Below are 19275 nucleotides of genomic sequence, written 5' to 3' on the forward strand. Positions count from 1 at the left end.
AGTTGTTTCTTTTCTGAAGACTTGTCATCTGCATGTTTGGTGGGTTTTGTTTTCTTAAAAATACTTTGATTTTCATGTATTATGCACAAGTTAACACCTGGCCTTGCTTTTTTTTTTTTTCTTACAAAAGTGGAAAAGTTGATCTTGCTGATAAAAGAAACAGTAAAATATTCTTCAAACTATTCTTTATTCTTTGACTGGAGTGCATCTTCACTTAGCTACCGAACTATAATAAGTTCACACATTACTGGGCAGAATTGTCAGTTTCTTCTAAGGAAACAGATGCTAACTAAAAGAAAATGTCAAAATTTTGTCCCCTAAGCAAACTCTTCATCCACATGAAGATTAGTGGTCTTCATATGAAGACTGATGTTCTAAAACAAAGCCTTGTGATTCTTTGGATACTTAATGCCGCTCACCAGTTCAACTCTCTTTTTCTGCTCGATTTGAGTAGCTTAGAGGGTTATTAAAATCTAGAGTTGAAACTGTGATGGGTTGAGGGGTGTGGACCATTATTACTCCCCCTGCCCTATTAATAATGATCCACTATGCTTGTTTGGGGATTTTTTTTGTTTGAAATTCCTGGTAACTAATTCCATCGGGCTCTGTCAGACTGAAAGGTGAAGATGGCATGTCCATCAAGTAGATGAAGAGCTCAGTGGTTTGACCCCTGAAACCCTTTTCTCTGGCCTGCCAGTCTGTGTATAAGCCTCAAGAAAGAGCATTGGCTTTTCAGCCCTCTTCAAGATCGGTCCTCTACTAATCTGAATCACTCGCTGACTTGACTATAAAACAACAGATGGTGTTCGCTTACTTGTTAGTATCTGTAGAGGACTGAGGATGTCTGTTAGGTGTAATGCATATGGAAAGTATTTTTTTTTTTAATTAAGACTAGTTGATTGGCTCAGGTTCTTCATTTCTGTCTTGAAGATTAACTTGCTTGTCTTTCCCGCTCCCCAAATCCAAGCTAAATCTGTTGGTCTAATAAAATATATTTTTTTTTCTACAAGCCTTTCTTTACTATTGGCTTCATTCATTTTTATTTCGAGCGAAGGCTGAAAGTCAGTATTATCTCCTAGAGCTAAAACATTCCATCTTTGTTTTCATGTTCATAATTTCTTTCTTTTTTGCAAGAAGTAACTTTTCAATATTGGGTTTCTAACTGGCCTTGTAACAGGTACTTTTGTGTTCAAGAGCATGGAGTTTTTACTAAGCTTTAAGTAGGTAAGCTCTGCACCAGTGGAAAATTTAAGCACAGAATGAGAGCAGCGTGTTTTATTTTTGGTTTTGGTTTGGTTGCTTTTTACCTATTGCTTATGTATGTACTCTCTTCCCCCTCAGAGCCTGTGAACCAGCCGATTCATTGGTGTCACTTGTGTCCACAAACAATCTCATGCTGGTAATGTTTAAGGCAGCACAAATAAAGGAACAGAAGGAATTCCATGGCTATTTTGAGGTCATTACGCAAGAAAGTAGGTTTGTTCTGTGTTTGGAAATGTGTTTACTGTATTGCTCTTAAGATCCCAAAGAGGCTGTCATGTTCCTGACTATGGATAAACGACGCCTGTATCTCAGGGGTTTTTTCTACATGCCAGTCTCCCTCCTTCATCTCTGCGTTACTCAGTGTCTGCTTTCCTCTTGAGTAATTCAATCCATGCAGATTAGCTGTTCTTCAGTGAAACATGAAGGTAGAAGGCTGAAACCAGCCGGTTGCATTCAGTTGGTCAGGACTGTGATGTGCCAGTAGATGGAGTTGTTATTCCAGGTGTAGCACAGCTCTGGCCTCTGCTGGTTTGGGACTCGGGGATGATGCTCAGAACTAAAAACCACTTTCAGAAAAAAAAACTTCAGTAGCTTCCTCTGCACTTTCCAGCGGTGCCTGTCTCCTCATTAACGCAAAGGAGTCAGTCCTGTTTGTGTGTCAAGCCCTTCATCTGCTTTATATTGCTTCTTTAGGAAGTGGTTAGATCATAATCACAAATAGTACAACGAACATCAGGCTAATAGCACAAGGAGAAAAATCTAACACAATCTGATGCAAGGAAATTCCAGTTGCTCAAAAAGATGCTGCATACGTTCCACGTTGACAGTAATAAAGCATTAAAATACCATCACAAAAGCATGTGATAAATTCTCTATCATGCATAATTTTAAATTTAGGCCTGTTATTGTTGGTTGGTTGGTTGGTTTAAATTCAGGGCTGGGTTTTCTTTGTTGGTTTCTGTATGTGTGGGTTTTGTGAATTTTCTAAATTTTTTGTGAATTCTCTAAATCCATCGAGTGGCCATAAAAAGAAGTTTTGGCTTCCAGGACGCTGGTTAGATTAGCACAATAACCATTTTTTTTTTTTTAAGTGGCTGCATTTTAAAACTAGGGATCATCACATACTACTGCAGAGTGGATGCATTGATGTGCAACACCGTTCAGTAAGACTTGTTTGCAGAACTGCCTTCAGTGAAATAAAAGACATAAAACTGCACAATGTTTTATCCTGGCCCTTCAGAGCCCAGCAAGCATTCCTAGATTTTGACACCTTTTGTCTGTCTGTGTGCATCATTGGGAAGAGTATCTTTTTACAGCTTGAACCCAGATAACTATAATTCCTAAGCTGCCCTGTTTAGCAGTGGAAGATTTCTGATAAATTTGGATGCTTAGCCCACTGAAAAGCTTTTCTGGAAGTATGTTAAAGTTTGCCAACCTTTGCATCCTTTTTTTCCCTAGGGTGTGGAAAAGCAATTGTGACAAAAGAGAAAACTGGCTACGAAGGGAGAATCACAAGTCCCTATTACCCAAGCTATTACGCTCCAAAATGTCTTTGTGCATGGAACTTCCAGGTATCATGAATCTCTTTCTCTCTTAGGCACTGTTGCGTGTTTTGGGCACACAGAGCCTGTAAGTACAGCAGAAACAATTATGTAGGGAATAACTGGCATCCTTACAGATGTGGTAATTTATAGAAATGGTATAACAGAATAGATGGCTGTGCTCAGGTTTTTTTGTTGGGTTGTGGGGGTTTTTGTTGGTTGTTTTTTTTTTTCTGTGCACTTATTCTTAATAAAGTGAAAATAGTTCCTAAGCGGTCCTTTTATAAATGTGAAAAACTGAGACTAGTTTTGATGTTTAGCTTGCAGAATTACTTCATGGCTGAGATTGTAATACTTCACTGTTTTTAATTCCCCTCTTCCCACCCCCAAAAATTTGGAAAAAAAGGATGTACAAAAGAACCATCTAACCTTGTTATTACTGCTGCTTCTCTGATATCTCTTTGCAGTCCATTTTGTCATGCTTGATAAATTCAATTTGTCTTCTAAGGTGGTCTGTCCTATCAGCACAATCCCACAGACTGTTTTTTTGGGGGGGTTGTGCTTTTTTTTTTCTTGGTATTCTTTTTCTGCATATTCTCAGGCACTTCCCTGAAAGCAAATGACTGATACTTTACATCATTTAAAAGTAGTTTTGTCATGCCTTTTCTGATGTCATCACATTAGTGTTTCCCTATTGATGCTGCAAAATATGATCTCTGACTTATGGTTTGCCCTTCTGTGTTTTCCTCTCTAAAGAATACAGCAATGGATATGATGCAGTCCACTCTTTACCCCTCTTTTTGCTTATCTACTACTCATGTCTGGTTAAAGTCAGTGGTTGCCTAGGTTGAATCACACCAGTACGAATGGAGTACAGCTAACCGTGACCTACAGCCTCTCCCTCTTCTGGGAAGCTTACGGCAATTACTCTTTTGCTAAACTTCAGGTCTTTACTCACCCTGGATTTCTGAGGGAAAAGTTTCTGAACACTTAAGATGGGCAGACCCCAAGACTTATTTCTAAAAACAGTTTAATTTCCAGTAATTCAATGCTGAAACTTCCCTTATTTCTAAATCATGTTTTCTGTAAGAGAGAAGGAGAAAAATCTCCATTTCTGTCGTCTTGTCCTGAATCAGCCCTTGCTTTTAAAGGAACATTGCAAAAAGCTACTGTTCATTTTAATAAAGGAAATAAATAATTATGAACCCTCATGATGCTGGTGGGCTTAAAAATCTTTGGTAAAATGCTAAAGAGTGCTTGGCTGAGCAGGTGCTCGTAGAAGACTACAATATTTTGGTAGAAATAACTCCTAGCATTGCAGAGGTGACACAGGTATTCAGTGCAGTGTCTTAGGTAACAATCCGCTGCGGCTGTGTCCCCCTACACAAGTAAATTTGGATGTATTTGAGCACTTTGATCTTGATACAAAAGCTGCTTTCTATGGCCAGTGGCTTTTTGAAGATGAAAGGACTGTTGGCTAGAGGGGGAGAAAGCCCGCAGCTGTGGTGGGGCTTTGCCAACCTTTGCTTTTACCCAAGACTGAATAGCTGGCAGGCGTCTCGAGTGCTGGCTGTTGAGCTGGCGATATCAGCACAGCTCCCAGAGCATGACATTGCCAAGCACCGTAATTGCTGAGATAACTCTAAAGACCTTCATGGGCTACGTTCACGAAAGGAAAAAGACAACTGCTTGTACTATCTTTCTTGCCCACCACAGACTCCTCAGAAGAGCCTCGGTATAGCTCTGAAGTTTCATAACTATACCATCAGTGAGAAGAATATTAAAGGCTGTGAGCGAGGATGGTGGAAAATCAATGAACACATGTAAGTACTTCTGCATGGGTTTATTAAAGTAACATTGCCAAAATAAACATTCATATCACTAGCGCAGCTCACTTGGAGAGTTTCTACAGAGCTACCTCACTGGTGTCTCTTACTACTCTTTTGCTGATGATGTAACTGAATATACCTACATATATAAAAAAAATGTATTGAAAAGTACCAGAAAGATGAAACAAAAGCCTTTGGTACTCTCTGGAGAGAAAGAAATGGGAACAGGTGGGTGAAGACAGATGTCCTGTGAACCCTAAAATAATCCTGAGTTTTATGGGATCATTGAACAAGGTCTGTTAAAACCCTTTTAAGTGTAACTTAATTCTGTGATTGCTTATGAGGACACTGAACCTAATTAACTTCTCAGTGAAAGCTATTACAATGAGATTATTGGGAATAGAAGAGTAACTGCTTCCTCATTCCAACCACTGGCTCTTGAAAGAGAAACCTCACAGACTGGCTGCCAAGGTACCACTGTATTTCTTAAGTGGTTTTTTTTATTAAATTTTTTATGTTAACTTTTTTTAAAATTAATTAAAATACTGCTGCTTTTCCGTGCACATTGTCCACACATTTTTTCCTCGTTTTTTTAAGTTATCTTTCAATCACTGGATGATGAGGTAAGATTAGATTCAGGATGTTGGATTTAATTTTTTAACTTTGTTCAAATGGAAACACCAGTAAGATCAGACTTGAAACAGAATCTCTGAACTCACTACTGAAACAAAACAAAATCAGTTAAGCCCCTAAGAGTGTAATTGAAAGAATTACTGAGAGGAGTAAAAACTTTCTCTAATCTTTGATATCTTTGATAACATATTGTACTTGGAGAAAATTCACTTTCTCTGAAGCTCCTAATATTGTGCCTTGATGGGAATTGGTTGCTGGACTAGATGGGCACATAAAAACACCAGTCAAAACAGACGTTTGGTGGGGGTTTTGGTGTTCTTTTTATGACACAATTGGAAAGATTTGACATAGTAGGGATAGCTGAACTACGAATCAAATAAAGGCAAAATCTGGAGGAAAAAACCTGATCAGTTCATATTGTAAGGATTTTCTGTTTGAAAGAGCAGCTCTTAAATAAGCCTACCAATTATACATTCCACGGAATCAAATGTCAGACTGTGACCCTTAGAAATGTACTGAGGGTTACTTTTGAAGTACTGCACAGGAGCATGTGCTTCTGATTTCCATTGCAAGCTGCTGATGGTAGACCAAATAGACCAACACAAGTTCTCCTTTTGAAAGTGTTTTTTTGACTGAAAGTAAGGCTTTTGAACCTCCCTGATTTTTCTGTTCTATGTCTACTCTTTATGGAAAAAAAATGATTTACAGCATGAAACATTTTTATATTTTGTTCCACCTCCAAATTTTGATGGTTAATGAAAAGAGGGGGACACCCCACTTTTTCAGCTTCCTGCAGTTGCAGCTTATAGCATGCGCATTCTGCTGTCCTAGGTAAAAAAGATTAAGAAGCTTCAGGAGGCTCTTCTCGGTAAATAAAGATTGCTACGGTGAAGGTGGTGCAGATAAGGCTCTTTTAAACCTCTAGGGACAACTTTACCTAAACAGAGACACCCAACACAGCCACGCAGTTCTTCCTCGTAGTCCCTCCAGTGGGCACAAAAGTTCCTCTACCTAGTCAGAAGAGCTACAGCTGATGAACTGCTTTTGCTGAAATTCTCATAGGCAGAAATATCAATGAGCCTCTGTGAGCAGACTTACAGGTTTATGTGAACAAAAAGGTTGCCAGTGTTTCGTTTTTCTTAAAGCTGTTGGTGCAACATCCCATTGTTTCTGCTACAGGATGCCCGTATTTACTCATCCCCTGAAAAGTTAACCCTGGATTCCTGCTTCAACATACAGGACAGGATCCCCTTGATTAGTTTCTCTCTGTAGCAATGGGACAGAGTTACAGATGATGCCTTGCAGCCTCCCTTTGCCCTGGACCCGGAGAAATGGCTAGTGAAACACCAGCAGAAGGCTCCCAAGGATCTGTAGCACTGTCTTACAAATCCCAGAAGCATATGGCATTTCTCACTGTGTGCAGGAGGTAGCTTCCTTAATGTAGCTGTCTCGGCATTTCCACAGATGGGCAGGAGCTTCCTGTACTTTGGGTGAGATGAAGTTGTTTTATATGGCTGACAAGTGGTCAGTGCAGCCTGTGTTGTGTTTTTTGGTTGGTTTTGGTTTGGTTTGTTGTTTGTTTGTTTGTTTGTTTTTAAAATGGTGCTAAGGTTTGTGGGAGGGAAGTTGTCAAGTCATTGACAGAAGGAGAAATGCGTAAAATGTCTGTGGGCTAATTGAGGGGACTCAGATGGCTAGGTGGCATTTTGCTGTCCACTTTAGCAGTCTGTTTTAGGTTGGGAACATTGATGACAGACACACTAAAATGAGTGAGAATAAAAGTTCCTGTAGCAGGAAGTCTTCACTCAGCCCTGACAGATCTTTTTTTAAACTTTATTCTAGTAGAAAGCTGTAAAATTAATTAATTAATTGTTTTTTTAAAAAAAGATCTGTTTTTAGGGTGTCTAAGAAAAGTCTATTTTTGAATTGTTTTCTTCATTTATTTTTCACTTTGCTGGAATAGAGTCTCCTAGATCTGTTAAAAGGATGTTTCATTTTCATCGGGCACATATGGAAACGTATGAATGAGCACGGCCATTCCCTATGGCAAGCTTCAGTGGGGTGCACAGGACACCCAGGCAACATCTATCCACATGGAAATCACTGATTAATTCTTCATTGATATGAAGAGTTGTCCTGGCGCGATGCCTGGTGTTGCCAATTAAAAAAGGGAAATATTTACCTCTGGATAATAGTCCATTAGTCCATTTAACAATACAATAATCCATTTTCATGTTCTGTGGGTACATTTTAACTGTAGCCTGTGACCTTGCACTGCTGTCAAGTAAGTGTGTGTGCCAAGTGTGCTAAGAATCAATACAGCTGCTCCTGCTTTTAAATCTGTGTAGACTGACAAGTATTTTTCTTGACAGGAAAACATCTTAAACCAGGTGTTTTTCTTAGAAGTGCTGCATTTCTTGGGTGTTTTACTGGAACAGAGGAGAGAGTCCTTACTTCTGCTTCTAGAACAACCTGTACTGTTAGTGTTCACGGGTTTACTACAGTTAAAACTGTCTTCAATTTTTAAAGCATGATCTAGCAGCTTTTCCCTGTTAAATAAATATCTTATGTTTTGGGGGTTTTGTTGTTGTTGTTTTTTGGGGGTTTTTTTTGAGGGGGGGAGGGGGCGTGCCAGCTAAAGTAACATCTAAATACCAGCCTCAATATCTTTGGCACCTTTAATGGAAGGGGCAATAGAAAACCATTAGCAATGGTTGGATTAAATGTTAACTGGCATCAGGGAGCGTTTACATTTTTCTGAGTTATGTGGTGCCTAGGCAGAAGTCCAAGGAAGCTCTTTGCCAAAATGGCAGCTTAAAGTAGATGCACACCCAAGGGATTTTTTTTTTTTTAATCTAGACTAGTTATTTACAGATGTGACTTTCAAAGGTAAAATTCCGCGATGTTAATAGTGCATGAAGGCTGTGTGACTAGAAATATTTTCAGTTTCCCTAAATCTGTTCCCCTCTGTCTCCAAAGTAGTTGGACCAATTTTACCCAGTGCCTTTGTGCATTCTTTAGGGGCAATCCTCAAAGTCAGAGCAACCAAATTTGCTCTCCACTGTGCTGACGTCGCCCCTCCCAGCAAACTTAAGTTTTCCCCAAAACCAAAGTCTTTTGAAAACAGATATCAGAAATAGTGACAAATGTACCAATGTTTGTCTTGATAAAAGTCTTCATATCTCCATTCATCTAGACTTTCTGGCAAAACATTCTGCTTCCATGTGTGTGGTCATGAAGGATTATGACCGGTGTTTTGGGGTACGGTTTCAGATTTTGGTTCTTAATTGAAGTATGGCAGCTGACTGTATTGCTGGATTTCAGTGATGTTGACATTTAAATTGCATGTAAGGTAATTTTGATGTGAAGGCTGCTCTAGAACTCCACTGAACCCTTTTAGGTACTGCGGTTACTATGTTGATCACCAAACAGTCTTCCACATTGCGAGTTCTACTGTCAACATTGAGCTTCAGTGCAGTTCGAAGGTCTCAGAGAAGCCACTTCTGGTGGAGTACGGCAGCTATAACATCAGCCAGCGTAAGATGGATTTTATCTTTTTCAACCCATCTTTGCATTTCAGACCTGTGAAGCAACGTTTTTCAGATCTAGTAGCACTTAATTAGGTTTATGCAGGAAATTGTCTGTTGGGTTTTAATTTTTTTCTCTAATCTTACTACATCAGGTGACTAGCAAACAAAAAGCCTTCTGTAGCTCATCAAGGCGATGCAGCTAAGGTCTGTGGGGGTGTGCAGCATGCTTCGGTTTCTTCTACACACACAGTCTGCTCTCTTCTGCACAGTCCTTAAAGCTTCCTGTGTGGCTATGGCTATGGTCAATTGAAGTCTGCCGTTCCTGTTTGTTTTAGTCCCAAGGTTTTGTTTGCAATCTTTCTGTTGCTACAAAGACTTCTAGGTAATGAACAGAGGACCAAATAAACAACTGTTTATTCCAGTGTTTTCATCCATTTAAATACTTTGTGTGCAAGTAGAAATCTGAGCTGAAGAAAATCTCAAAAAGTTGTTAAAAACCTGCCAACTGAGTTTTTTCAAGTCCTGAAACAGACAACTGTTTACTGATACTTTTCAATATACCTGTGTTATTCATATATATTCATGTTGTTAAAGTAGCAGAGAGGCAATGATTTCTAGTCTTAGTTAACTTGTCGCATTAGAGCAATTTTATGCATTGCATATATGTGGAGTATGTAAAAAGATGGTAACTTCGTTATTTTATTTTAGAAGGCAAACGTTTATCCAATTCATAAGTCACCTCAATACAGGCTACTAACTGAAGTTGCAAAGTGCTGCAAATTTTGGTTATTGAAAGTGAGACTGTCCTTTTAAAAGAAGATGGCATTCTAAGGTCTCTTGTGTTCCACCATAAAACACTGGTTGATTTGGTTCAGTCCTAACGTAGACCATGCAGCACCTATTGCACTAACAGCTGCACCGAAACTTTAGGGATCTTTTCACTTTTTTTTTTTTTTTTTTAATCCCAGTTTTCAACATCTGAACTCAATTTAAGTGCTGGCAATGTATACAGACTATTAAGTTTAGATCAACTGTATAATTCCTTAGAACAGCTTAGTGACTACAAATTTTAATGAGCTGGTAATATTTGGGAAAAGAAAACTGAAGTTAGTGTATTTGGTTGGGTTTTTTTGCTTTGTTTTCCTCCAGCATGTCCACCTGGACATTTCAAGTGTTCTACTGGCTTATGCATCCAGCCGATGCAGCGCTGTGATGGGATCAACAACTGCTTTGATGAAAGCGATGAACTCTTTTGTGGTTTGTATTCACTAACTGGAAATCTTGGCTGGGAAACCCAATGAATGTTTTGTCTAGCCTTAGAAGACAGTTGAAATGAAGTGGGTTTTTTTGTGGGGTTTTTTTGAGTGGAGGGGAACAGATGTTTCCAGCTTCCTTTGTATATCCAGGTACTCGGTGAGTCTCTTGAGTGCTTAATTCATAATTAGCAAGGGACAAAATTAAGAATTAAAAAGTTGTGGTACTGGAAACACAAAGAAGAAAGTTAGACATGCAAAAATAGCTGTAATAGGCTATATTTTCATTTTTTCTCATGTGTTAAATGCTGGTAATTATAACGTTCTGTTCTATTTTGAGTGATTTATTTTCACAGGAGAATGACAAATTGGGGTGCAGAGAATAGATGAGAGTGATAATAAATAGCTGTGGTAAAAAATAGTTAGAACTTGGGCCACTCTGCCACTCCACTTGGGGCAATGGGTGAACTGGGATAGGCCGCTGAACTCCGTTGTGCTTTATTTTCTCCTTGCACAATGTGGCACTCATCCTCATCCTCATACAATGCAGTGAAGGTATGAAAGTGGCCCCCAGGCACAGTCAGAAGAGGGTAGTGTTAGCATTACAGCCACTGTTTCAAAGAACGTCTTCAGAATTTCTTAGCGATTAAGTATTCTTTATTGTCGGCGCCGGGTGTACGGGGGATCCTTCCACCAATCGTACACACCCAGAGGGGCAGTTTATCTTATATGTATATAATGAAACAATGAATATTCCATTAATGCCTATACATATTCATTACCTGAACCCGCCTACCCTCGCCTTGTATGCTAATTAGCTTATCAGTCTTTCACGCTTGCGCAGATTCTTCCAAAAATTGTGGGCCGGGGTCTTTAGAATGTGGGCAGTGGTCTATGGGAGGAAGGCCGTAGGTCTTCCTCATGGTGTACTTTTCACCTTAGGTCTCAAAAGTGATGAGTTGGCAGACTTGTAGAAATCTTTCCCGGGGTTTTTACAATACTCCTTGTTAATTTGACTCAAGGCCATCCTGCTGTCCCGTTATCTCCTTGGTAGGGCAGCTTGCTTTGCAGATAGGGAGGACAGCTCCCCTTTCAGAGATCTGCAACTTTCTTGCCAGAACAGTCTATATGATCTTTCAGACATTTTAACCCCTTTGTTGCTATACAATTACAAGCTTATTTATGCATTAAAATGAATATTGGTTTATGAGTACAAACTTGACCATATTATTTACAACTTATTCACATCACCACGCTTCTGTACCTGATTTGACTTCTGTTTTTAAAGTTGTCCCTGAGTGGAACTGTAACTCCAGCTTCGCAATACAGGATAACCTGCTTGCCTGCAACGGAGTAAGTGATTGTGAGGATGGAAAAGATGAGCAGAACTGCACCCACAGTAAGGCTAATATCTTGATTTTTTTTTTTTTTTTTTTCTGTCTTCTGCCATCTATCTAATTCTGGCTGTAATACCAGATGCTATATTCGAAGAGTTAGGAGGCACTATCAAGTCTAACTCAGGCTATGTAATTCTGTTCACTTTTCCGATATACTTATAAACAATTCTTTATTGATTTTAAACTGTTTCTTTTTAATGAGCTCATGAACATCTGTTTCAGCAAAATACTGGCAGAAGAATTAAGTACTCTGGATGCAGGATAGGGATCTAGGGATTTAAAGCCTGAATCCCAGATTTTATCTCTTTAAAGCATGATCTGTGCAAATTATTTCCTGGATCTGATTTACCATCTGTAAAAGAACTATAAAAATGATAGTTTCTCTGGAGCAATTTTCAGGGTTGTAAGGTTAATGTGTTTAAAATGCTATGGAAGCTATAAATTTAGCATTAGGCACATGAAAGTTTTCAGTCAGCCATTTCTTTAACTTTGTAGAATAAATGGTCACCATTACATATGAAAGCGAGCACAACTGGGAAGTGCTGCAAGTAACTTCTTTAAAAAGAAGTAATGGTTTCTGACCTGTTTGACTAGGTAGTGTGTGTGTAAATGGGATGTAAAGGGGAAAAAAATAGATTGGGTCTGAGTGGCCTCATTTATTACAGGCTATAGGGAAACAGGAAAATACCAAGGTTGGGAGTTGCAGTTTAACTGAATACAATTAGTAAGACTGCTTTTGCTATGATCTTTCATTTCATATTTAATACTGAAATATAAAAGAGGGCTTCTTTCCAACGTACTGCATGTTTTCCTCTTCTAGCCCAACACTTGCTCTACAGCTAAGTTTTTCGCTACTATATCCATGCTCATTAGTGCTATGGGAAAGGATGGGAGGAAATCTCTGTTCAGACTCAGCCAGCTTGATGCAATCCTTAGTACAGGTGCAGTTCTACTTGAATAGTTTATTCTACTTAGAGATTTAAGTCATCCCAGCTGAAGTGCTCCCTTGCTATGTTCCCTCCTATATGTTGATATATGTATGAATCTTTTATCTGCGCAGACATGTCTCCACATGTTAAGCTGAGCCAACAGTCTTTTATTTTTTTTCCCCCACAACTATTTCAGGTATTCCTTGCACCAACCACACTTTTAAGTGCAGGAATAACATTTGTATTAGGAAAAAAACCGCAAAGTGTGATGGGACTGTGGACTGTATTGATGGAAGTGATGAAAGCAGCTGCAGTAAGTTCCTCTCAGATGTTCATCTTTTTGAACTTTGAACTTTTTACACAATAAAGACCTTTATTTCTTCCTGGTTTGGAGGGGATACAACTCGTGCAGCAGGTATTGAGTTTTTACTGCACACTCTCAGTGACAGTGGGGTAATGAACAGCCATGGGTTTAATTTAGGTCTGGTTGCAGAATTGCCTAAGTTCTTGTGGGAGGGTGAGCTCACTGTTAGGGGAGTCTTAGTCAGCTGTAATGCTTATTGTAGCTATGTTAAGGAGCAGGGAAGCACGGTTAATTGCAGAGTGAGCTTGGCTAGCTGGTAAGGCAGCATTTTTGTTGCCTCCAGCAGTGTTGGGTACTTCTGTTGGAGTCAGACTGTATTTGGTCTTCAGAGTGACATAGATGCAATGAGATCAAAAACACAAGCTTTTCACTTCTGTGTCTCTTCTGGGTGGTGAAGACCTCGATATTTCATAGTATCAAGCTAAGTTCTAGCCTCAAATCTTCCTGAGGTAGCCTCTGTAAAGCTTTTCAGTTTGTTTTGCTGTAAAGTGAACAGGTGGTTGTGACTGCAGTAGCAATAAAAGTGGGGTTAGGATTAGCTGCCTAAACTGAATATTCTCTAAATATTCAGGTATTTTGTCTGGCTCTCAGCCGTTTCTGGCATGCTACCTGTATGTCAAATCTGCCAGCACCTGCCTGGCATCCAGTAGGGTATCTTAAAAGACTAGCTATATGCCTACTTTGTTTGGAAACATTATACAGCTTTTGACTATGTGGCTGAATGCTGGAAAGTGCCCAGAAGCATGAACACCTGTGTGTGGGACTGAAACTCCTGAGCAGAGGCTTTATGTGCATGCACTGGGGATGGGCACAAGGCCCTCCAGAGGGGTCTTTCTTCCTTGCTCTTCAAAATACAGTGTGCAGCTTTTTGTGCTGATACATTCTTCATCTGTGAGTTAATAATATACAAAGTGTTCAGACTTTCAATTGCTTCCATGCAAATTAATGATTGGACCACCTGGTTTCTGAAAAAACAAATGACCAAGCTCCATGTATGTGGCTGCTACTATAAACATTTTTCTTGTATCGTTCACACTATTTTGGCAAGAAATAACTGTCCTGACGATGCTGGGCTTCCTTCCTGATGGATTCCTTTCAGTTCAGGACTGACTATTAAAAAAGAGATGAGGGATTGTCTGTTTTTATATATTCATTTTTACGCTGATTAAATCAATTGATCTTTTGACAATTCTGTAACTGAGCTAAAAAACAAACATTAAATTTCCTAGGCCAGTGCCTTTTTTTAATAGTCATGTCTTGTTTCAGGGATCGAGTAGCCAAATAGAAAAGTTTTCTGATTAGAGCAGGGCAAAGAAATGGATTTCAAAGCATTTCAAAGTGCAAGATTGTTTCGTGCCCTATGTGGGAAGCACTCTCGTTAAAGGAAAGCACTGGGGATGGGGATTATAACCTGAAATATCCTTCGCAGGTTGTGGCAGCAGCAAGAGCAGCAATCTCATCTCTCGGATTGTAGGTGGTACAAACACTGAGGAAGGTGAATGGCCCTGGCAGGTCAGCCTCCATTTTGTGGGAGCTGCTTACTGTGGGGCATCAGTGATATCAAAGGAATGGCTTGTGTCTGCAGCTCACTGTTTCCAAGGGAGCAAGTAAGCAGTCTTCTCCATAACTCTGTCCCAAACATCACCAGCATCCCCAAATGCCTTTAGCTACCAGAGTTTGAACTGTACTGAGGTGGGCTGTGCCCTCCTCTTTTACCTGGCTCACTATTAGCTGGTGTTTTGGGGTATTTTTTTAAGAAACGGGTTGCTTGTTTGCTCCCATCCAGGCTGGCTGACCCCAGAGCGTGGAGCGCTCACCTGGGGATGCAAATGCAAGGCCACGCGAAGTTTGTATCTGCAGTGAGACGGATTGTAGTCCATGAATACTACAACAGTAGGAACTATGACTACGACATTGCGCTGCTGCAGCTGAGCAAGCCATGGCCAGACACGATGAGCCATGTCATCCAGCCGATCTGCGTGCCTCCCTTTTCACACAAAGTCCGCAGCGGTGACAAGTGCTGGATAACAGGCTGGGGCCAAAAGCAGGAAGCAGGTGAGTTTTTAACTAATTTTGTTCCTAGGTGAGCGGCAGCCTTCACAGCTGTGGGGGTGTGTGCAGGACACCCGCTTTTGTTGCATGGCTGAGGCGTGCAGAAAAACATAATGTTTTGAATTTACTGTCCTATGGAAGTAGGTTCCTGTGTGAACATGACTTCGTATGCTCAGGAAAATTGGCTGTTGATCGTGTGGATCTGGAAGTCCTGCGTGCTCGTGTTGTTAGCTAAGACTTGCAGGGAGCTACACTTACTGCAAAATTAACGGTATTGTTTTTTCCCTTTGTAACTCTTGGAAGTGTGTTAACACACCTAAATGGACTTTTTGCTGCTTGCCACAGGGTGATGAAACTGTCCACTTACCCATGCCTTCAGCCTCTGCAGCCGAGCAGCCCTGTAGCGCTGACGCTGGCTGCCGGCCCCCCTCAGAGTGCAGCTGGACAAAATGGCCGCACCCATAATGGCGGCTAGGCCCAGCCTTCCCACCAGCTTGTCCTGAGCCGCCTCTCCCTTGGTACCTTCTGCCCCTCTTGTGGCAGCTTTCCTAGAGCCCTTCCAGTGTAACCAGAGGCTTCCCTTGGTGTAAATGGTGTAACCGCCACCGTGCCAAGGCCTGGGCTGCCCAGGGCCTCACTGGCCCTCTCAGGGCTGCCGCCTTGTAGGGGGGGTAAATGCATGGTGCAAGGCAGCAGCAGGTCAAGTTAACTCCAGCATTTCGACTTGGTGTTCACAGCCAGAATTACCACCTGCTAAATTAGGTTCTTTATAAATAGCTGTGAGAGGATATGTGGTGATGAAACAAGCCTTGCCAGGCAAGGGCAGTGGCACAGACGTGTGGTGCGCTGGCTTTCATTGGCCTACTGGTTAGTCATCGGTGGGATTTAAAAGCTGATGATTTGAAAGATAAATGTGATGCCTCAAAAACAAATATGGGGTTTCCTTTTTCCTGTTGCCCTCTTTTCCCCTTCATCAGCTTATACACTTCAATTACCAAATCAATCTTTTAAGTATTTTTTTGCAGTATATTTTGTTACATACCAGCTGTATCAAATCCTGAAACAAAGTTTCATGATCTGAATCAGCACTTGCCTATCTCAATATGTCAGTGAGGTTTCTTTGGTTATATCCAGATTTTGGAAGGATCACCCAGTGATGTTATTAGAGCTGTTGTATTGAAAGAAGGGGAAAATTCACCTTAATTCTGATTCTTTGGAAGTATCTACCTTATAGAAAAGAGGTGTTCTGCCAAAATTTTCAGACAGAGAGGACCAAATTTCGAGATATGCTGCCAAAAAATCAAATTCCATTCTATAGCTCTGACTCATAATCTTACTCTGAGGGTAGAGCTACTGCCCTCATTGCAAATCTGTCTTGTGATGATCCAAATAGTTTTGTAAAATCCTATTTTCTTTTAAAAATAAAAAAAGAACAAATTAAGAAGTCTTGAGACACTTTGCAAAAGGAATTAGCAAAAAGCTTTTTGGCCAGCCCTAGTGATTGTCATTGTATCTGGTGCGGCCAAAGGATCAAGACCACATTGCACAAATGCCTGATACTTAGAAGATACTTTCTGCACTATTGCAGTTAGTTGTTTGGAATCTAGAACAACTTGGATGTCAAAAGTATCTGTGGATATTTTCTGAAGACTTCTTGTTTTTGTGTTTCAATAGATGAGTAAAATACTAAGCTTTATTGAATTATTCTTCTTTCAATTTGTTTTCCAGATGATGAAGGTTCAGCAATTCTTCAGAAAGCAGAGGTAGAAATTATTGACCAAACATTATGTTATTCCACATATGGGATTATCACAGCTAGGATGTTTTGTGCTGGACTAATGTCTGGGAAAACAGATGGGTGCAAAGTATGTATCTTAGCACACTTTGCATAGAGTTTATCTTGTCTTTCTTTGATGAGGTGTAAGAATTGACAGAAGACCACAAAGTGGTCTGTACTTTTCAGTTCTGAAAAGCAGCAATGTAAGAGTTCTACCAGCAAATCTGTCATCTGGGTGTTTTCAGAGTTTTGCTACTTTGTGTGCCTGAGTAGCATCACTAAATCTCAGTTGTGGGCCAAGGGCCAGTCAATTTGAAAGTCCCAATAGCAAGTGGAAGTCTGGCAATTTTTGGCACGAGTCTTTCAGCTGAAGAAAAAACTGGGAAAGTAGCTTGTCTCTTTTCAGGATCCCTCCCTCCTGACTTGGAACTACAGGGCTATTTGATGAGATGCAGACAGCTGGGCATAAAGTTTCAAATGTATGATGTTTCTGATCTGGAAATGCTGGAAGATAATAAACATGAAGTTCTGAATTTATTTCTAGTGATCAGTAGTAGGGCTACATATATACATACACTAAATATACACATCTATGTAATAGATCCTATTTTATATATTATATGTCATATAATATATTATAATATAGATAACTTGTATAAACCGTATCTGTTTACTACTAAAATAGTAGTAAACTTACTGCAAAAATAATAGTAGTTTCACTAAAATTTTTTTACATTATTTTTTTTTTTGTGATAGAGGTCTGGAATCTTCAAGATGTCCTAACTTTCACTGGCCTGCGTAAAAGTTAGAGAGATCAGAATAACTTTCAGGGCAAGCAATGTCTGGGGGCTTTCTGATGGAGTATAATTCAACAGCTGCTTTTTAGAGGTTAGCAAGACCATTGATATTAAGCATAATTTTCACTAACTGGAGAATTTGTTTCTGCAGTTATCTGTATGGCCGCTCAAGACATAGCCAAGGAAAGGACAATTTATGAGTCTTTTAGCTGCATTTCTGTGAGGGTAAATGAATTGTGACTGTGCCAGTTGTTAGAGCTGATCAAAGTTTGGGATTTCTGTTTTGTGAAAAATGCTGATGTTCCACTTTTGTCCCCAAAATTAAAGAAAAAACTTGAAAATTTCACTCTGTACATGCAAAATCTTAATTGTCAAGGAAGGAAAAAAGTATCTTCTAAGTTAAATCCTTAACAATTTTGTAAATCAATTCCAGATAATCCTACTCTGAGCAGCAGGGGCTTTACGAGATTATCTCCTGATGTCCCTTCCAACCTGCATATCCTAAGATCCTATAAAATTAAAGCAAAATAGTTTGCTAGCTCTAACAAAACATATGTCTAGAAGGAAGGTGCTTCTCTTGCAAAAATTTTACCAAGTCACCTTTCGCTTTGGAAGTCCTTTATTGCATCCAATGTTTTGGTCAACTTTAATTTGCTACTAGCTATCTTTTTCAGAGATACTGTGTGTACAGCAGTGTCTTACAGGAAAGTATCCAAGAAATTTTCCCAACAAGTGGCACATTTTTTTTGCCTGAACCTCTGCTAATGTGTTTCTACAAGAATACCCTATAAAGAAAGAGTACTCTTTGCTTTGTCCTGTGTTATGGAATTATGCCATCCTGTATAAAACTGAAATCTATAACAGACTTAGTTTTAGTTGCTTTATTTACAAAGACATGATGTGCCCCTAAACATTACATGCTGGCTTGTATCTACTAGAGGACAACACAGGGTTGGTTTTTTTTTCCCTTCTTTAAAAAAACAAACAAACCACCAAATCAATTGAGGGATTCAATCTGTTTCCATTTTAATTTGAAAGAAATTATATAATTGTTAAATATTTAATTTTTATTTATTTATTGTCATTCTTTTATTCTTTATTTTTTTAAAAAAAAGCTTTTTGGACTCTTTAGTGTCTAACCTATAAATGAACATACATGTTAAGTAGCAGATGTTTAGCTGTAAATTTGAAGCCAGGAAACAAAATGTGAATTTCAAATCCAGCCCATGAAAAGTAATAACTTCATTAGTTTCTTTAAAGAGTGAGAACTAACCCTCTGTCCTGTGAAAAAGCAAACTTTGGTACCACTGTGCAATTCCATCTACTTCAAGAAAAAAAAAACCCTGTTGACTATCTGATGGTTTGAACCATGTGAGTGGGAAATTATAAACACTGTTGGAATTACTCAGGCAAAATATCTCCTGTGGAATTTTGTCTCAGTTTTAATAATCCATATTGCAAACATTTATAACTTGATATATTCTTTTTAGGGTGATTCTGGTGGACCATTGTCATGTCAAAGCAGTGGAGATGGAAAATGGTTTTTGACTGGCATTGTTAGCTGGGGTTATGGATGTGGAAGACCAAATTTCCCAGGTGTCTATACAAGAGTGTCAAATTTTGCACCATGGATTCACAAATATGTGCCTTCAGTCTTGTAACTTGAAAACTGTTATCCTGGAATAAAACATGTCCTGCATATGCTAATTAAAAATTATATTTGGTAAAACTGTTCAGTGGTGGAATTTCTTTTCTTGTCTCCCTGCTGGTTCTGGAGTAGCCATGTGGAAGTGACAGATACCCTTTGTTCAAACCTTGGTGAAAGAGGAGACTTCCTTGTGATGGTTGTTCTATGCAGGTGTCTGCAGACACAGGGGGTGCAGTAACAAACTTCTGGCACCTTGTGTTTG

General features: G+C 39.5%; 1 protein-coding gene across 1 annotated transcript in view; it reads left to right on the forward strand.

Moving 5' to 3' along the window:
* TMPRSS7 (transmembrane serine protease 7) overlaps window positions 1–19146 on the forward strand; it is a 33046-nt gene extending 13900 nt beyond the window's left edge. The window contains 12 exon segments of the mRNA XM_055801681.1: window positions 598–658; window positions 1342–1472; window positions 2722–2834; window positions 4521–4627; window positions 8667–8803; window positions 9946–10053; window positions 11338–11448; window positions 12572–12688; window positions 14169–14346; window positions 14526–14794; window positions 16520–16656; window positions 18856–19146. Of these exon segments, the coding sequence (XP_055657656.1) occupies window positions 598–658; window positions 1342–1472; window positions 2722–2834; window positions 4521–4627; window positions 8667–8803; window positions 9946–10053; window positions 11338–11448; window positions 12572–12688; window positions 14169–14346; window positions 14526–14794; window positions 16520–16656; window positions 18856–19026 (1640 nt within the window). The 3' untranslated portion in view covers window positions 19027–19146.
* Window positions 19147–19275: the final 129 nt, after the last annotated feature.

The sequence above is a fragment of the Falco peregrinus genome, chromosome 4, assembly GCF_023634155.1.
Source record: "Falco peregrinus isolate bFalPer1 chromosome 4, bFalPer1.pri, whole genome shotgun sequence".
Classification (NCBI taxonomy): Eukaryota; Metazoa; Chordata; class Aves; order Falconiformes; family Falconidae; genus Falco; species Falco peregrinus.